A 16,809-nucleotide genomic window follows, 5' to 3' on the forward strand; every position below is an offset into this window, starting at 1 on the left:
GACGCCTTCTCAGTGCTCATCACCGTCCATTACTAACACACAGGCACAAAGTCACACTCACACACATGCACACACACACACACACACACACACACACACACACACACACATGAAGGCACATTTAAACCCCCCACACCAAGACTGAGGCAGCACCCACCGACCATCGCTGACCGACACTACTTGTTACAGCTGTCAGTCAGCTGACAGACAGAGAAAGAGAGAGATAGACCAAAAAGAAAGAGAGGGAGAGGAGAGAGAGAGAGAGAGAGAGAGAGAGAGAGAGAGAGAGAGGAGAGAGAGAGAGAGAGAGAGAGAGAGAGAGAGAGAGAGAGAAGGAAAGAAAGAATAACGAGAAAGAGAGAGACTGCCTGACACGTTGTCAGTCACTCATGCTGTAGCTGGTGAGTCAAGTCATTTCCTTACCTAAGGCCTCACAGACTTGGCTCAGGGTGCTTGTTAGCAGGAGCACCAGCAGCAGTCCACAGGAGGGGGAGAAGCTGAGGCCGTACCCAGGGAAGAGCCTTTTGGACTGGGCAAAGACTCCACGGGCCTGGGTGGAGACATGGTGCTACCGTCGTCTTTGAAGGTGATGATGGCGGTTGGGTGGAGCTTTTCTTTACAGGGCTTGAAACTCTGAGGACATCGAAACAAACACATTTATTTTAATATCACATCCCACAACCTTCTTTCCGTCATTTGAACACTAATTTCTATGAAATTAGTCAGCATGAACAACACGTTTTGTGTTGTGTGTGTATACTGTAGTATTCATTCGCTTTTAACCAAAGTAGCGTACAGTGTGGGGGTGTGGGTGGGAGGGGAACCTGCAACCGCTAAATCTGCAGACAAATACTCTACCACTGATCTATACCCACACCAGGATATATATATATATATGTAATATGTGTCAGCAGATGAAAATATCTATCCCTGTGAGGACATTAACACGCACATTTCTGTTAATACAGGATTAGGTGCTCTGATTTGTCTGGCACATTTTTGATTTGGGATTAGCATCTAACGCTGGCTGCTGTGAACTATGGGGACATTTCAGCTCTGCACGGATCAGCTCCCCGATATTTCCGCTGGTGTTGCTGTTCATACCATCCGAGATGTGTGAGTTCAATCCATAACGTGAAACAGTAAAGTGAAACACTTAAACAAAGAGGTTTGAAGCTCATGAGTGAAGGGGGAATTGTAGCCCCAATTCAATATCAGCAAATGTATCAGAAGCCCCTCTATAACCACTTCTCCCTTTGCGTTAATCCCCAGCCAGATTTAGGGAATCACACACACACGGGCACAGACACACACACACGCAAACACGCACTCACCGATACACAGGCACACACACTTGATCCTCGAAGCATAACTCAGCTCTGACAGGCCCCGCAGAACACAGCGAGCTGAGCAGAAGCTCCCCGTCCAGGAGTCAATAACTCTTCAGCCCTATCGACCAGCGCCGCACCCCCGTCCCCCCTCCCGCTCCCCCCCTGTGTGCCAGCATGCAGGTGTGGGGCCACGGAAGACAGGGGCCTTTGTTAACCTGCTCAATATGTCATACACACATTTCTCATCCTTTCAAATTCCAACACAGACACACAGAGACACATGGACGCGCACACACACACACACACACAATCCTCACTTCATCACGTTGATTAGAGCTGAATATTGTTACCCAATACAGAGACATGTCATTCCGAGTTCCCGAGTAATAATGTGTGGTATTATCAAACCTCTTATCAAACTAATGATGTGCTCAAACAAATCAGTGTCTGGCTCTCTAACCCTAACCCTCAGTTTTATATCTAAAAATAAACCCTCTAAAAACTTATCTTTCTATCTGATATAGGTTACATTAAGCATCGCTTCACCTCTACCTCATCTAGCGTGGCTCTAAGTGCTGTCATGATACAGAAGCTTTAGGAGAATTCAATTGATGGAGATTTTCAATTGAATAACACGATAACAGAAAACAGATCAGATCTCATTCAAGTGCCATCACAGGGAGTAAAGTAAATCCTCCTCTCAAAGGAACTCAATTATCAACCCGAGAATCAAATAAGGATGATGCATAGAGAGATAAGGCATGGCAAACACAGGTCAGTCTGTCCCCTCCACTCAGGGCCTGACGCTTGGAGCTGGAACCTCGTTCTCCGGCAGTCTTCCTCTTAGCCTCTCCTGATAGACAGGAACAGTGGGACGGTGGAACCTCCTGCGGGAGAACCACGCCTGCAGCCTGAGGCCTCTGCCACTGGAAGCTCCAGCCCACACGCAAGGAGCGGGGTCAGAGGTCATGTTGGACTCCTGCCAGGGCACAGGGGCTAATCTAATGTGGCGTACCAGTCAGCCAGTCAGTCATCCAGTCAGTCAGTCAGTCAGTCAGTCAGCAGGGTGAGGGTCAGGGCACCAGGAGGTTTTACAGGCTTTTACAACTGTTGAACTACTGGGCCAGCTGTTAGTCTGATTGATGGTACTGTGCGTGTGTGTGTGTTCAACAGCTGTGGAGTGCTGGCTGTAAGCCTTTGTGTCGGTGGGCCACTGACATCAAGAGCAGCTCGCCTCGAGCAAAGAGGTCAGCAGGAAAAGGGAGGAGAGGATCCATACCTCTGTGTAGGGTCTACAGCCCTGTTCTGGACATCATTACCTCTGTGTAGGTCTACAGCCCTGTTCTAGACATCATATGTGCTGTCGCTGGTCCTCCGGCTTCTCATCCAGTGTACCTGTCAACACACAAGGAAGATATGGTGAGACCTCACCGCTTACGCAAACATAAAGGTCCACACACAGATGCACACACCCAGTACAGTAACAGATTGTCGAATTTGCTTTTTTTCCAGCGTTCACACCCACTTGTTAAATGACAAACCAGCTTGAGGTTCCATGTTCACCATGAACGACAGAAGCAACCCTTTTCCTCCCTGTTCCACTCTGGCCTGGCCTTGAGGATTACACGTTTTGTTTTTCTCACCCTCACCTCCTCCTCCTCTTACCCAGCATGCCCCTCACCACAACTGGGCTGAGGTAGTCTCACAAGGCCTGTCATCCATGACAACAAGCCAGTGCGCTCGCACACAGACAAGATCGGTTTCTTACCCCCCTTCAATAGCTGAAAGTTATACACAACCCTGTACGGCTCCCATTTCAATAGTATCACTTAATTAAGCGTTTTATTCTGACTGAGTGGCTAGGATATAGTGTTGTGTCATTTACAAGGCAATTAGGCTCTGTGTTGGATCCAGGTAGCTGTGCTCTGTGTTGGATCCAGGTAGCTGTGCATAGTGTTTGCTCCAGCTTCTGGAACCAAAAGTAGTTTCTTTGATGATTTTACCTGATAGAGCTGCAGCTCAGTGCTTCATACACAAAGCTGGCACAGAAACCCTCACACACTCGATTGGCACGTGCGTGCAAATGGACACACGGACGATAAGCATATACACCTGCAATCTCTCAAAAAATACATTTGAAGTAAGGTCTGACACAAGGTACGCGTGTATTTTCAGATACTTCCTGTGGCGCTGAGCAGAGGAACAGGAAGAGATTGTGCCTGTGACAGCAGCACGGTCTCTGTGACCCTGGACCCTTTGGCAGAGATTCCCGCTCCGACACACACACACATGAACACACTTACAGCAGATGGCAAAGCACCGTGGAGTGACAATTACTCTCTCTTTGCCTACCAAACACACACTCACACACACAATCAGGGAGCAGAGAGCCACAGGATGAGGCATGAGCTGCACCACCTCACCTTACATTTTTAGCAGCAGGACAACTGTCTGCATGTTGCTGTCAGCTACACCTCTCTCTCTCTCTCTCTCTCTCTCTCTCTCTCTCTCTCTCTCTCTCTCTCTCTCTCTCTAACACACACACACACTCCTTGACCAGCCACACAGCTCAGAGGACTGAAGCAGAGAAAAGATCTAACAACATGACTGATATTCTTCAAATATATATATATATATATATAAAAAAGTCCAAACATTCTAAACCGGAAAACTATCTGGAGATTATCCCATTCACTCGTTTTTAAGCTCTTCCCCAGGACGGCTTCCTCAAATCGCAGAGAGGATATGGCCGACATGGCAGAAATACAAGTTACCTCAGAAGCCCGGGTGCTTAAGCCTAGCTGGTAGTGATCACACATCCCTGGGGTTTCAAAAAGCACAAAATGGCTTGAACAGGAAAACAGTATGGTGTGTTTGTGTAAAGTATGTCATTTCCTTCCAGCACTTTTTACCATCATAGCAACAATCACCAACATGGTCAGCCAGCTATGCATCTGATGCATTTGATGACCATCCCCACATCACCTGGGCAACCTCTTGCTTTTCCGCAGAACCACGGCAACCAAAAGTCCCGGCAGTGACTGTGACGGGAGTACACCTCCTTCTCTGCCCACCACACTGACTGGAGCTCAGGGACCTCATCAATACAAGGTGTGGAAGCTGAAAACTAGTCACGCTAGGCCACGCTCACATCCATATGTGTCCTGGAGAAGTGTCCAGGTCAGCCAAGAGTGGGACTGTATCCTGACTCAAATCAAATTAACAGATGGTAAGGGTTGGTTTTATATGTTCGGGAGTCAGGTGCAGAGCGGTTAGGGAAGCGGGCTTGTAATCAGAAGGTTGCCAGTTCGATTCCCGGCCGTGCCAGATGACGTTGTGTCCTTGGGCAAGGCACTTCACCCTACTTGCCTCTGGGGAATGTCCCTGTACTTACTGTAAGTCGCTCTGGATAAGAGCGTCTGCTAAATGACTAAATGTAATGTAAATGTAATATAAACAAATAACTCTACATAGAGAAAGAAGGATTATCTGACAGGATATAAAACACAGTGAACGTGCTTAAAGACCAGCTGTGTTCTACACTGCTAAGGTCAATCTATGGTAGTTTAGTTGAGTATATTGTAGGCAACATGTAAAATGCCATTAGGATGACAGATGATATATCCAGCATGTGTGGCCTGATGTTACTTGACTTTGCTACGGTGTGGTGTTAATGGGCTAGGCCAAGCTCTGATCACTCTGTTCAAGCTGTTATGATAAAGCTGATACTGTCTGAATTAATAGAAAGGCAAGTGTTAAATACCCTACTTGCAATGAAAACAAACTACTATCATAACTACTATAATAATACTATGCTACATGCTTGCATACAGTACTGTCTGTAAAACATGTATGTCCTCTCACACACGCATGCTTGTTTACACACCACAGACTGAGCTACTGATGTGATGAAAACATCTTCCAGTACTAACAGTTTTAAACCCCCCCCCCCCCCCCCCCCCCCCAAAAAAAAAATAAAATCTCATTTCAAACGTTCTCATTGTAGCTATCACTTGCTTGGGAGCACACCATGTTTCTGTACACTGGCTCATTACGCAGAATGATGTCTGAGTCCTTGTCAGCTCACTGTCCAATTAGCATATCCCAGCGTGCATGTCAGAGACCTCTACCCACAACACATATAGCACACCAGTCCATAGATGTCTGCCCCGCCGCAACTCTGACTCCACCGTGAATTTCTGATCATTTTAATGATAGATGTAGATTCAGGCCATAGGCCAAAAGACCGCCAAGAACATTCTAGAAACTGGTGTTCTTTCATCACACCAGTCTTCTAACCATGCATTTTGCTATACGATCTGTAAAGATGTATGGTATTTTTTCTATACATATGTGAGACCTCCATCTATGAATCAGTGAATAAATAGGTAAAGCCATCTAAAAATCAATATGATGGAATCTGTTTTATCATATAAATGTGAATGGGGAAGAAAGTAGCTACTTGCACAGTAAAATAGTTGCAGTATTATGGTATACAGTAAATGGTTCACATAGGAGGTTTGTGTCTTGGTATTCTTACAAAGGCTGTGTAAGTTACCCATTTCATTACACTGGAGTTAAGTGTAGCTACACGTAGTACACATATGGCTAAACTAATGTGTCTTCTAGACCTGCCTCAATGCATCTAACCAAGTACTTATCTATTTATCGAGCTAGCTAGTTACCGACCCGGCCATAACTAGAGTAACAGTCCTGTTAATATTGACGTGTCTCTCTGAGCTCTGCAGCTGCTAAGCAGATGAAGCATTAAAGGCCCATCAGGCTGGAGGAACAGAGACCAGACAAGCTGCCAGGAGACACGCACCACAGCCAATTAGGTCGCTTCTGCAGGAGCCGACAGAAAGCTCCCTGACAACGGAGGATCATCTTCCTCCTCCTCCTCTTCCTCCTCATCGGCCTCATCATCACCCTCCATGGATCTCAATTTAAGTGACTTAAGAAGGAATACCTTCAGCAATGGTTTTATGAAGAGAGTAATAAAAGCTCATAGCCCAGTCAAGTCTTGTGAGTGTCTGGGGCAGGGGTCGGCTGCATTAGCCCCCGTCATGTCTGCTTGGAGAGGAGACTTAGAGGAGCACTAGAAAGTGAGTGCACTGTAATCAGCATTGATTCTGTACTTACTAACCGCCAATAATTGGACTCACAACTACAAGTGGTCCTTAAATGTATTGTCACTATTTCTGTAATATGTCAGCGCTCTTCTATTGGAGGATTCCACAAAGTGGAAAGAATTGAAAGATGGATTAATTGTTAACAGTGAAGATTTTTTGCACTTTTAAGTTTAGAATTACATCTGCTACAACATGTTACCATACAGTATCTATTCCCTTTCTTAGAGTGCAGAGTGGTTGGTTTATGATTAATGATCGTTCATGCTAAGATTTTCATAATTTTCTACCTTCCATCCGCCTTCTATGTAAACTACTATGGTGTTGATTAGTTGATCTGGAGTTGCACGTCTCTGTTTACCCAAGCCTCCCTCCAGGGTCTAACTACCTACTGTCATGGCAGCATCACCTGGATGGATGGTCCACATGGTGCTCTCCCCCACACCCTCCCAGGAGTTCATTATATCTGGCACATGCAACACCTTGCTTCCTGCAGATACTGTAGCAACATAGACTTCAGGACTAAAATACACATAAGGCTGTTAATACTCTTTATAATTGTAGGATTACAATTAAATATAGTGCCCTGCATTCATAGCACAAAACACATACACATATTTCTTCCTAACATTACAGTAAACTCATAGTCAATTCATCAAGTGAAAATCCACTTCAGGATGATGTGATACTGAGGAAAAGTGACAGGATTCTATGGTGATGGATGCATTTGTTTTAGTCAATTCAGGAAGCTATTGTGACCAGTGCTGATGGTAACCAGCCATCACAAACTGAAGCTTTGGGATGGAGATTAGATTTGTAACGCCAAATTAGTGTTTCTATGTGGGACAATAAAGTTGTAAATGAAATTGAAAGTCAGAGTAATGATGCAGAAACCCAACAGTTATCTTCTGACCTGTCTGTCACAGAGCACACACACACACACACACACACACTTGAGAGACACACACGTCTTGGAACACTCCCTCTTCTGCAAAGTCCCAACCGTCAATCCCTCCTGATCCCTCTCTCCCTGTGGTGAGGGATGACGATATGAAGATGCAGCCATAGCCACTGCTTCCAGAGCCACCCAGCTTTACCCGGTCCACAGAGAGATAGGTGGAATTGTTGAATGGAAAATAATAATCTAAAGCAATGCCCAAGCTATACCGTAGCCTGACTTACCTACTAACCAAATTAGAAAGGATCAGAATTTCCTGCGATTCATTTGGCTGACCTCCATCCAGGAGGCTTGCTTCACAACTGTAGGCAAATAGAGATTAAAAATAATATTTTCTTTGTAATAATAAAAATTGCCTTGTTTCAAAACCCTTTTCCTACATAGAGCATTAAGGGCTTTTGAACAGAATGTTCTAGTGGATATTCAAGACAGTTCTGGAACTTGTGTTGATTGCACAGTCTGGTTGTGATGAGCCTAAGTCTTTTCTTTTGTCAGCCATTTTGTCACTCAGCCTAACCCATGCTTAATGGCTTGTGTCAGTCAGGGATGTAACTGTCAAACTCACTCAACCACTGGACTTCCTTCTCAGTCGAACAATGAGCCGTGAGACAACACATTATCCACAGAGCACATGAATATACTGGACATGGGAAAGTAAGTAAGTAAGTAAGACTTTATTTATATAGCACCCCTTCATACAAGAATTGCAGCTCAAAGTGCTTAGCCTTTCAAGGCAATAAACGCCTTGGAATCTACATGATGGGAAACAGACTCTTTACTCTCATCGCCAGAAAATCAATAAGAACCTTTCTCGCTGTTCCCCCTGCAACAGGACACACTGGCATGTCTACTTGTACAAACCACATTCAGCCAGGAAGGATGAGAAAAGAAGAGGAAGAGAGATGATGGAGGGATGGCGACAGAGGAGAGGAGCAGCTGCAGTCAGCAAAAGGCTGTTTCTGAGTGTGTGCTGAGAGCAGAGAGGAAGAGACAGGAAGGCTGAGGGGAGAGGAGTGAAGATGTTGTCAGAAGTGGCATTTCTGCCTCTCTGGGAAGAGCAGGCAGGAGAGAGGAGGAACAAGAAGAGGGAGGATAGGAGAGTGAGAAAAGAGAGTTAGTGAAGGAGTGTGCATTATTCATCCCTGCTGACACACCACAATCTCTGATTCATCTGGAGAAGGGCATCAGTCAAGTCACAGCCCATCGTTCAGCTTTCATGCACATGCACACACATACACACAAACAGGAGTTGGCCTCCCTTTAGGGTTAAAGCTGCTATTACGACAGGTCACACTGAAGCATCAATAGTTGATTGTAGTTCTGGCTGGATTTGAGCAAGGTCAACCTACTTGGCAATAATATCAACTAGACTAGTACCAGGACAGAAGTAAAAGCTGCAAAAAGAGATTCTGAAGGTCCTCTGAATATATCAATCTGCATGACAACCTCTTATTAATCCTTTGACTCATGTCAACAGTGAACAAACAGTATACTGCCGTTGCAGCAGATCTGCAGTTACTAATAATCAGGGAATGCACACACGCAGAGAAAGAGAGGTATAGAGAGGGAGAGAGGTATAGAGAGAAAGGAATAGAGATAGAGAGGTATAGAGAGGTATAGAGAGGTATAGAGAGGTATAGAGAGAGAGAGAGAGAGAGAGAGAGAGAGAGAGAGAGAGAGAGAGAGAGAGAGAGAGAGAGAGAGAGAGAGAGAGAGAGAGAGAGAGAGAGAGAGAGAGAGAGAGAGAGAGAGAGAGAGAGAGAGAGAATCACCTTTTGCTTTACTTTGGCAACCAGCCCAGACTCAAACTAGTTGGAAAATACCTCATGGTATATTTAGAGTTTGCAAAAACAACCTTAAGCAAGAAATACTTTTCCTGCTAGAAACGCTGAATGACTGTTGCAGGTAGGTAGTCTGAAGCAAGGGAGACAGATTGGAGATTACAGTTTACTGCTGGCCAAGAATCATTGAAACATCGATCACAAAAAGAAAACCTTATTCACACGAGACTTGGAGGCTAGACTACAAAAGAAGAAATACATGATCCATTATTTGAATTCCAATTTGAATAATGTGTGGGCATAAAGGAGTGAATAAATAACTGATTTAAGAAATGTGTTATGTGGAGAATGAAAACGACAGAAATGCTCCTATTGGATACGACAAAAATAGGTAACAACTGCCTGCCTGCAACGGTCTGCATGTCCAGACCAATAACAGGCACTGTTAAATTGTGCATGATTAGGCTGTGCCAGCAAGCAACGGCATTGTACCAGGTTATTGATGCAGTACCCAATTTATAGACTAGGCCTAATGTGCATTCTAGAAAAAAATGCACGTTAGTGCTTGTGTGGTACTTAAACTGTCCTACTCGGAGATCAACATATTGCATTGATATATTGCATATTGTAAACAAAGGAAACCAATTGACCAGGTGTTTAATAGGCGCTAGACAGTCACTCAATTGCCTGATGAGTGATCCGAAATTTAACAAGGCCGTCCGCCTGGCCACCTGGTGTCATCGCCAGCCAAAATGTATGATGGTAAGAGAACTGTTACGAAACACGTTAAAGCTTTTTAATGAGGAGAGACATCTGGGAAAACAGAGAAAAGAGAGTTGCATGTATGATAGACTGGGAAGAGAACGTGGGGCATCCAAACCAAAGCAAATAGGAAACAAAGGCGACACTTCAGTCAGTCGGCCCGGGGTTTAGCTGGCTGGGGGACGCGGGAGATGGTGTTTCAGTGATGCGCTGCTGTCGCCAACATCTATTTCTCAGAGTGCATATCCGTAGTCAGGTCAGCCAGACATTTGGAAATATGCAAATATACTGTACACGTAGACAACAACTAAATAAAACAAACTACAAGGAAATGTATTCTTCGCAGTTGGTACCTTTTTCTACCGGTCGAGGTGTGAAATAACGCCCAGGGTGCGGTAGCATACTTAAACAAGAATAGCCTAACAAATATACCTATTCTATTCTCACATTTAAATACCGTGGTTGCAAAACCCAGCAACTTTTAATTGCTCAGAAATATGTTTACTATACGCCTACCTTTGAGGGTGCTCCGTCCTTTTTATTGTCGGGTAAATTCGTGTGGACGGACCTGCATGTGGCATCTTCGTCAGAAACACGACTCAGATTATAATCCTCTCTGACACCAGGGGTTTGGCTTTATTGTGGAGAATGCCCACATCACCGGCGTCTTCGACTGTTCTCTTGTCCTCTCTGCAGCGTTAGGACAGCTACTCCCAGACCTTTTGTCGGGAGACCATCGCCGGTCAGACGGCCTCAGATACTGCTGGTTGATGTCATTGATACTCCCTGTCTTCCTCCTCAATGCCCTCTCTCCCTCCCCCCTCTATCTCGCTTCCTCTCTCTACCTCCCTCACACACACCGATATTCTCCCCTCCTCCCCTCCATGACGTGATGTAGTCAAGATCTCCTATGGCAACCGTATCCTCATCACCCAAAATTGTATCATCAGATAGCGCTGGACCGCTGACACGGAGCTAGGTCAAGCTGAGGTAGGCATTCTAGATCTCAGATTTGATTCACAATGTCACTGCGAAGTTAGACACAGGAATATTTCCTACTTTAACTCACTGTAATTGTATTGCAACCCTCTGAATAACAAACATTTCTAAACACAATAAAAGTCCTTGGAAATGATTCACATTGTAAGAAATTACTGAACTGGAATTGTAATGTGTATTACAAAGCATTTAGTAAGAAACGTTACTCAACCTCCTCTGTCGACCCCATACACGCAAAGCACAGGCATTGTCAGCAGAACAGAGGTTCCTGTTCCCTGTGCGAGATACACTGCTCATATGCATATTCAAACAGCACACACACAAACACAAGCACAGCCCTGAACGCTGACGACTTAAACACACACACATATATGCCCTCTCTCACTTTTAGACGGGCCCTCCACACAATGATGATGATGAATTAGGCTACTAGACAACACATATCAGGTCCTTAGGTGTACAGACAACACTACAGTTAGGGAAGAGGTGTAAGTGTCGTCTTCAAACTGGTTGTTTCCCTTTCTCTCATAAAGGCAGCCTGACAGTTCAACAAAGGATAATGAGACAGCCAGTTCAAAGCGTGCGACTGGATTTCCTTTGTTACTATTGCCACCTAGTGGACTGTTTAGGAAGTAGCATACTCCTGACAAAGTACCGTAGATCAAAAAAAAACAAAACACAAAAAAAAAAATATAACATGAAAGTGAGAGTTTTGGTGGTGTGATGATGGCATCAAGAATATGCCAACCAAAAGGTTTCCAGGATATCCGGCTTGATTACAAATGCTCTTCACTGTGATTCCTGTTTGCATCAACGGTGACTAACTAGCCCTGTCCCTCAGTGATATGCCTGACCATATATTCTTACAGTGTCTGGCAGGCAGGACCGAGGGCGAAAGCCCCTCAAAATAGCAGGGGAAGTGGCCCTGTCTCCACCACTGCCCAGCAGTGACGTTAATTGCACGCTATTTATACTTTAAGAGCACAGGATGCTGAAAGATCAAGTTTCTGTTATGCTTTTTTTTCCACCTCACGTTTGAGAGAGAGAAAGTGAGACCACACTCGACAAATATGGAGGCGTAGGCTACCAGTTTGAGAGCTACAGAGTGGCTACTTGTAATGCAGGTATGTCATTTCCTAACTATTATAACGATGTCCTACAAACGCATTTACCCTTTGAGGTCTTATGGAAATAAACAACAATCCTAAAAACATTGAAGTTGAATTTTATTTGTATTTTTTACCGGAAAAGGGTGGTGAGGCTCTGCATTAACCAGGTGAGGCCCTTAGCCTTGCAAAACAGGCCTGAGAGGCAGGTGATTGGATCGGGTGTTCTGCCATCACACCTATTTCAATCCATCTAAATATAAGGATCTCCGTAATACGAGTGTGAAGACTATGAGTCAGGCCCAGCTGTCTAGTTCCTTTCCATAACCATCCCACCTCTCCACGAGCACTGGCTTAGGATCAGGTGCACCCACATCATACTTGGCCATGACAACTGAGGAGTTTAAAGAGATCTGACCCTAGACCAGGGGTGAAGGGTCATTGGTACTAACCAGCCCTTCTCAGGAGGGCAGGAGAGATGTGCACATGCTCTGAAGGGAAAGGACAGGGAGGCCAGATAGTTCCTATGTTCCCAAAGCTCAACCTTGCCACGTTCACATCAGCTCAATTACAGACCTGCAAAGAGAGAGAAAGAGGGAGGGAGAGAGGGGGGGAGAACAGATGCATATGGAGCAGGGAACAGAGAATGACACCAATTACTACAAGCTGGGCACAAACTCACAGAGAGAACAGTTGCCGTGATACTGAATTTTATTCAAGTATCTCCAACACAGTTTTTTGTTCTGAAGTTATCATCAGTTAAATTAATCAACCAGTTGAGAGAGATAGGCTCGTCTGTGAGAGTCCATAAGCCTGGATGTAAAGCCGTGTTTTAGGATTCAGAGCATTTCAAAGTGCATTCAATCTGATGGGGTTTTACAGAGGAACAGACAAACAAGAAAAAAGTAAACAAATTTATGATAAAACAGGATTAAATTTAACTGAGAGATCAATAAAAAACAAAATAAGACTACGATGCAGGTGCAGTTGGAGACCACATGCATCTGAGATTATTAGTAATAAATTATAATCATCGCATTTGATATCAAACACACTGCATAGATTCCAATGTTTCTGTGTGGACCAAGGAGAGGATTGCCTGAGACTATACAGATTAAGCCTGACCTGTCACTTTAGAGTAGGATTAGCCTACTCTTTATGGCCTAAAAACTCCTCATAGTTCTGGAGCTAATTGCTGCCCACCCCTGGGACTACTCCAGGGGTGGACCAAGATGTAACGCAAACACACTCATTCTACAAGACCTAAGCCATGTACGCAAGGCTAGGCTAAAATAGACCACACTAAAGTAGTACCATTATGACAGTCAGTCCCATGCGCAAGTTAAGTAGGTTTTCACCTTCTCCCTTTCTAAAAGGAGAAAAGGAAAAGCTGATATTTGGCACACTGTGTTAACCCTCTCCTTTACATGTGTAAGGTAGGGGAGGGAGGTTAAATAATGCAAGGTTGATGGTAAAAAAAAATATCTAGCCTACAGAATACCAGGCAGCCAAGCATAGCTTCATTGGTTCAAAGGAGGCTTACTGATAAACCTGCAACGCAAGACTTTGTAACTAACAAGCTATCCTACTCACTCTTCATCCCTCATGCAGTTGACCAGATCACCATGTCTTAAGCCTGCCTAATACAGCACTTTTCACTCCCACAAAAACAATTAGCCCCACCCAACCACTCAGACACGGCCACACTGATGACAGTCTCTCTTCTTACCAGGGGAAAAGAGGAAGAATGGAAACGATACACAAAACCCAAAGCAAGTCCAATGTTTTACCCACCAGAAAACAGCAAACAGAAATCAAGCACTTCAATAGTGTCCATGTGTTTCAAGGTACCTGACCACATTTGGGCCTCCAGACCCCACCAGACAGCCCCCCCCCCAGCCCTGTGTCAGTGTGTGTGCAGTCGCCAGCTGGTTTATTACGGTGTTTTGGTCAAAGACAGTCTGCTTTTGGAAGGAAGGAGCGGGGGGGGGGGGGGGGGGGGGGGGGGCAGGGGAGGCTGGGGGAGTAAATACAGAGATGTGGGGTAGGCCCGGGGGACAGTCCCAGGGTGTCTGGTTAAGGGACATAAGGAAGGGTGGGAGGGGGGTGGGGGGGTCAGTGAAGCTCGATGAACGCTTCCATCTCCTCCGAGATGAGGCCCTTGTAGGGCAGTCTGTGCCTCTCGATGGCCCGCGCCGCCAGGCACTGCAGGCTGACGTAGTTGAGCGGGTAGAGGGCCGTGTGCCCGCTGCTCTGCTCGTCCAGCAGCTCGTACGCCGTCTTCCGCTGCGCATTGGTGGCGTCGAAGTGGGCCCCCCCCCGCACCAGGAGGGCCATGATCTCCGGGCAGCCGTTGCCGGCGGCCGTGTGCAGCGGCGTGTTGTTCTCGCAGTCGCGCGAGTCCACGTCGGCGCCGCACTCCAGCAGCAGCGAGGCCACGGCCAGCGAGGGGAAGCGGCCCACGGGGTAGCGGCCCACGGACGTGGTGTCCTTGTCCACCGCCATGTGGAGGGGTGTGAAGCCGCTGCGGCCGCGGGGGTTGAGCTTGAGGAGGCGGTAGACGGTCTGCTTCTTCTGGTGCTCCTGCTCGGGCGAGCACTCCAGCTTCTCCAGCAGGAACACCAGGTGGAGGATGATGGACAGGGCCTTGGTGAACTGGGGGGCCTCGGGGGGGTTGTCTCTCTGGGCCACGGCGCGCTCCACCTCCCTCACGCTCTTCCCCAGGACGCCCATCAGGTCGTGGAAGGTGACCCGCGTGGCCAGGGTGCCCTTGGCCCGGTCCTGCAGGACGAAGGAGAAGAGCTCGGCGAAGGACAGGAAGCTGGAGGCAGTCATGGGGCTGAGGGGGTCCAAGTTGCTTTGCTGCATGTCCAGGGCGTACTTCCACAAGCTGATGCAGCGCTCAAAGTTGCCCGAGTCGGCGTAGACGGCCCCTCTGTAGCGTATGTAGTAGGAGGTGTCCGGGTGAGAGGGGCCCAGGATGCGCTCGCGGACCAGCAGCGCCTGCATCCGCATCTCGTCTGGGTCTGTGATCAGAGCCTCCAGCTCCTCTGCCGTGCTCACCTCCTGCGCACAGTCGTAAGCCGGCACCGGGGGGCCCGGAGGAGGCTTGGCCAGCAGTCCAGCCTTGTCCCCGGGCTGTCGCAACTCCATAGCCCTCCTCCAGTATCTCATGGCCCCCAGGAGATCACGTTTCTTATCCACAAAGGTTGCCCCGAGGAGCTCGAGTGCATCGATGCGTTCTTCTCTGGAGGAGCGAGGCTGGTGGGCGAGGTACTCCACTATATTGGTGTGGCCTGTCACGCTGGCGGCCAGGAGGGGGGTCATCCCATAGCCGTCCCTCTCCATGCGGGCATTGCATTTCAGCAACATTTTCATGATATCCAGGCTACCAGACTCTGCACAGTCGTGGAGAGCAGTATTGCCTTTCACACTTTTTCGGTTAACGTCAGCGCCTCTCTCCAGGAGGAACTTGGCAATTTCTTTGTGGCCCTTGTAGCAGGAGATCATTAGGCAGGTGTGACCATGGCGGTTAGCTACCTCCATGTCAGCTCGATTCTCCACCAGGTAACGAACAATCTCTAGGTGGCCGTCAAAGCAAGCAGCCCGAAGGGGAGTTGAGTTGGTCAGCGTAGTGTTGTTCACAGAAGCACCGTGTTTGAGTAGCGTCCGGACCACAGGGAGGTGACCGGCCGCAGAAGCCGCCCACAATGGCGGGGCCCCTTCAATCGTCTCGCCGTCAAAATTGACTGAACCTCCGAGTTCCACATTAGCTTTACAATGTTCAAGGAGGTAATCAACTACCTCTAAATGTCCATAACGAGAAGCGATTAAGAGGGGGGTGCCTCCCTGTGTTTTCTCCTCGGCAAGAGCCTCTAACTCTTCGGGACTTTTGTTGCTCAGCAACTTCTGGATAAGTTTCAGCTTACCATCTCTGGCCGCGTTGAAAACCGCAGTCGTTATATCCATTTTACCGTCTTTCGACGCTTGCCATCTACCCCCTAGCTATGTTTTTAGAACTGCGAGGAAGGAGCTGCCTCTTTAAAACCCGCAAAGACAGCTTGTCCGTGGCTCGTTTTCTCCCTGGCATTTTCCTGCCATTTTGAGGTTGCCGTCAAGATGGGGTTTGTGTTGTTTGACAGGTCTATGTTTACAATTTACTATTGGGAGTTTGGGTAGTGTAGTTTCTGAGACCATTTTGTACAATGAATCGAAACCAATGTCCTCCAATCAGCACTGTATTTCCCGTCAGACATTGCGGAGGGATGACGTACTATCAGACGCAAAGATGTGGAATGTGTAGTTTTTAAGAAAATGTGTTCCCTTCAACGTAAACCTAATTAAACTACAATTCCCAGGAACATTGTAGATACATAACACGAATGGGGATCAGCTGGTAAAATGTATGGGGTGACTTAAATTAAATTTACGAAAGGATGTATCTATCTAACTACCGTTAATGTATTAATATGTAATCAATTAAGCATGTATTGGAGATTTGGGGTGCATGTGTGCGTCTAAGTTTCTGACAGAAAGAGAACGAGACCACACGTAACTGGGAAATCTCGCATTTGACACCGATACTGTCTTTCTTACCCTTTATCAATAGGGGGCAGTACAGGCTACGGTGAGTAAAAGACGCATTTATCTAAAGCGATTTACAGCACAGGGGGACATGAAACCTACTGGTCTGGAGTCAAAAGCTCTAACCACTGAGCTATACCTTCATTCATGGATGGAAGC

At 46.6% G+C, this 16,809-nt stretch overlaps 2 protein-coding genes across 2 annotated transcripts in view; both read right to left on the reverse strand.

Moving 5' to 3' along the window:
* LOC136958866 (receptor-type tyrosine-protein phosphatase S-like) overlaps positions 1-565 on the reverse strand; it is a gene marked incomplete at its 5' end in the record, with an annotated part of 37,937 nt that extends 37,372 nt beyond the window's left edge. Inside the window, 1 exon segment of the mRNA XM_067252984.1 lies at positions 424-565. Coding sequence (XP_067109085.1) covers positions 424-565 — 142 coding nt within the window.
* Positions 566-12,759: 12,194 nt separating this feature from the next.
* Positions 12,760-16,175, reverse strand: fem1a (fem-1 homolog a). Its single transcript, XM_067253885.1, has one exon. It carries the CDS (start codon positions 16,033-16,035, stop codon positions 14,182-14,184), a length of 1,854 nt encoding a protein of 617 aa, XP_067109986.1. The 5' UTR covers positions 16,036-16,175; the 3' UTR covers positions 12,760-14,181.
* Between the last annotated feature and the right edge of the window lie 634 nt (positions 16,176-16,809).

The sequence above is a fragment of the Osmerus mordax genome, chromosome 16 (assembly GCF_038355195.1).
Source record: "Osmerus mordax isolate fOsmMor3 chromosome 16, fOsmMor3.pri, whole genome shotgun sequence".
Classification (NCBI taxonomy): domain Eukaryota; kingdom Metazoa; phylum Chordata; class Actinopteri; order Osmeriformes; family Osmeridae; genus Osmerus; species Osmerus mordax.

What these genes read in the sequence shown, in the direction of transcription:
- fem1a (XM_067253885.1), bottom strand. Translation starts at nt 16,035, where the DNA reads ATGGATATAACGACTGCGGTTTTCAACGCGGCCAGAGATGGTAAGCTG.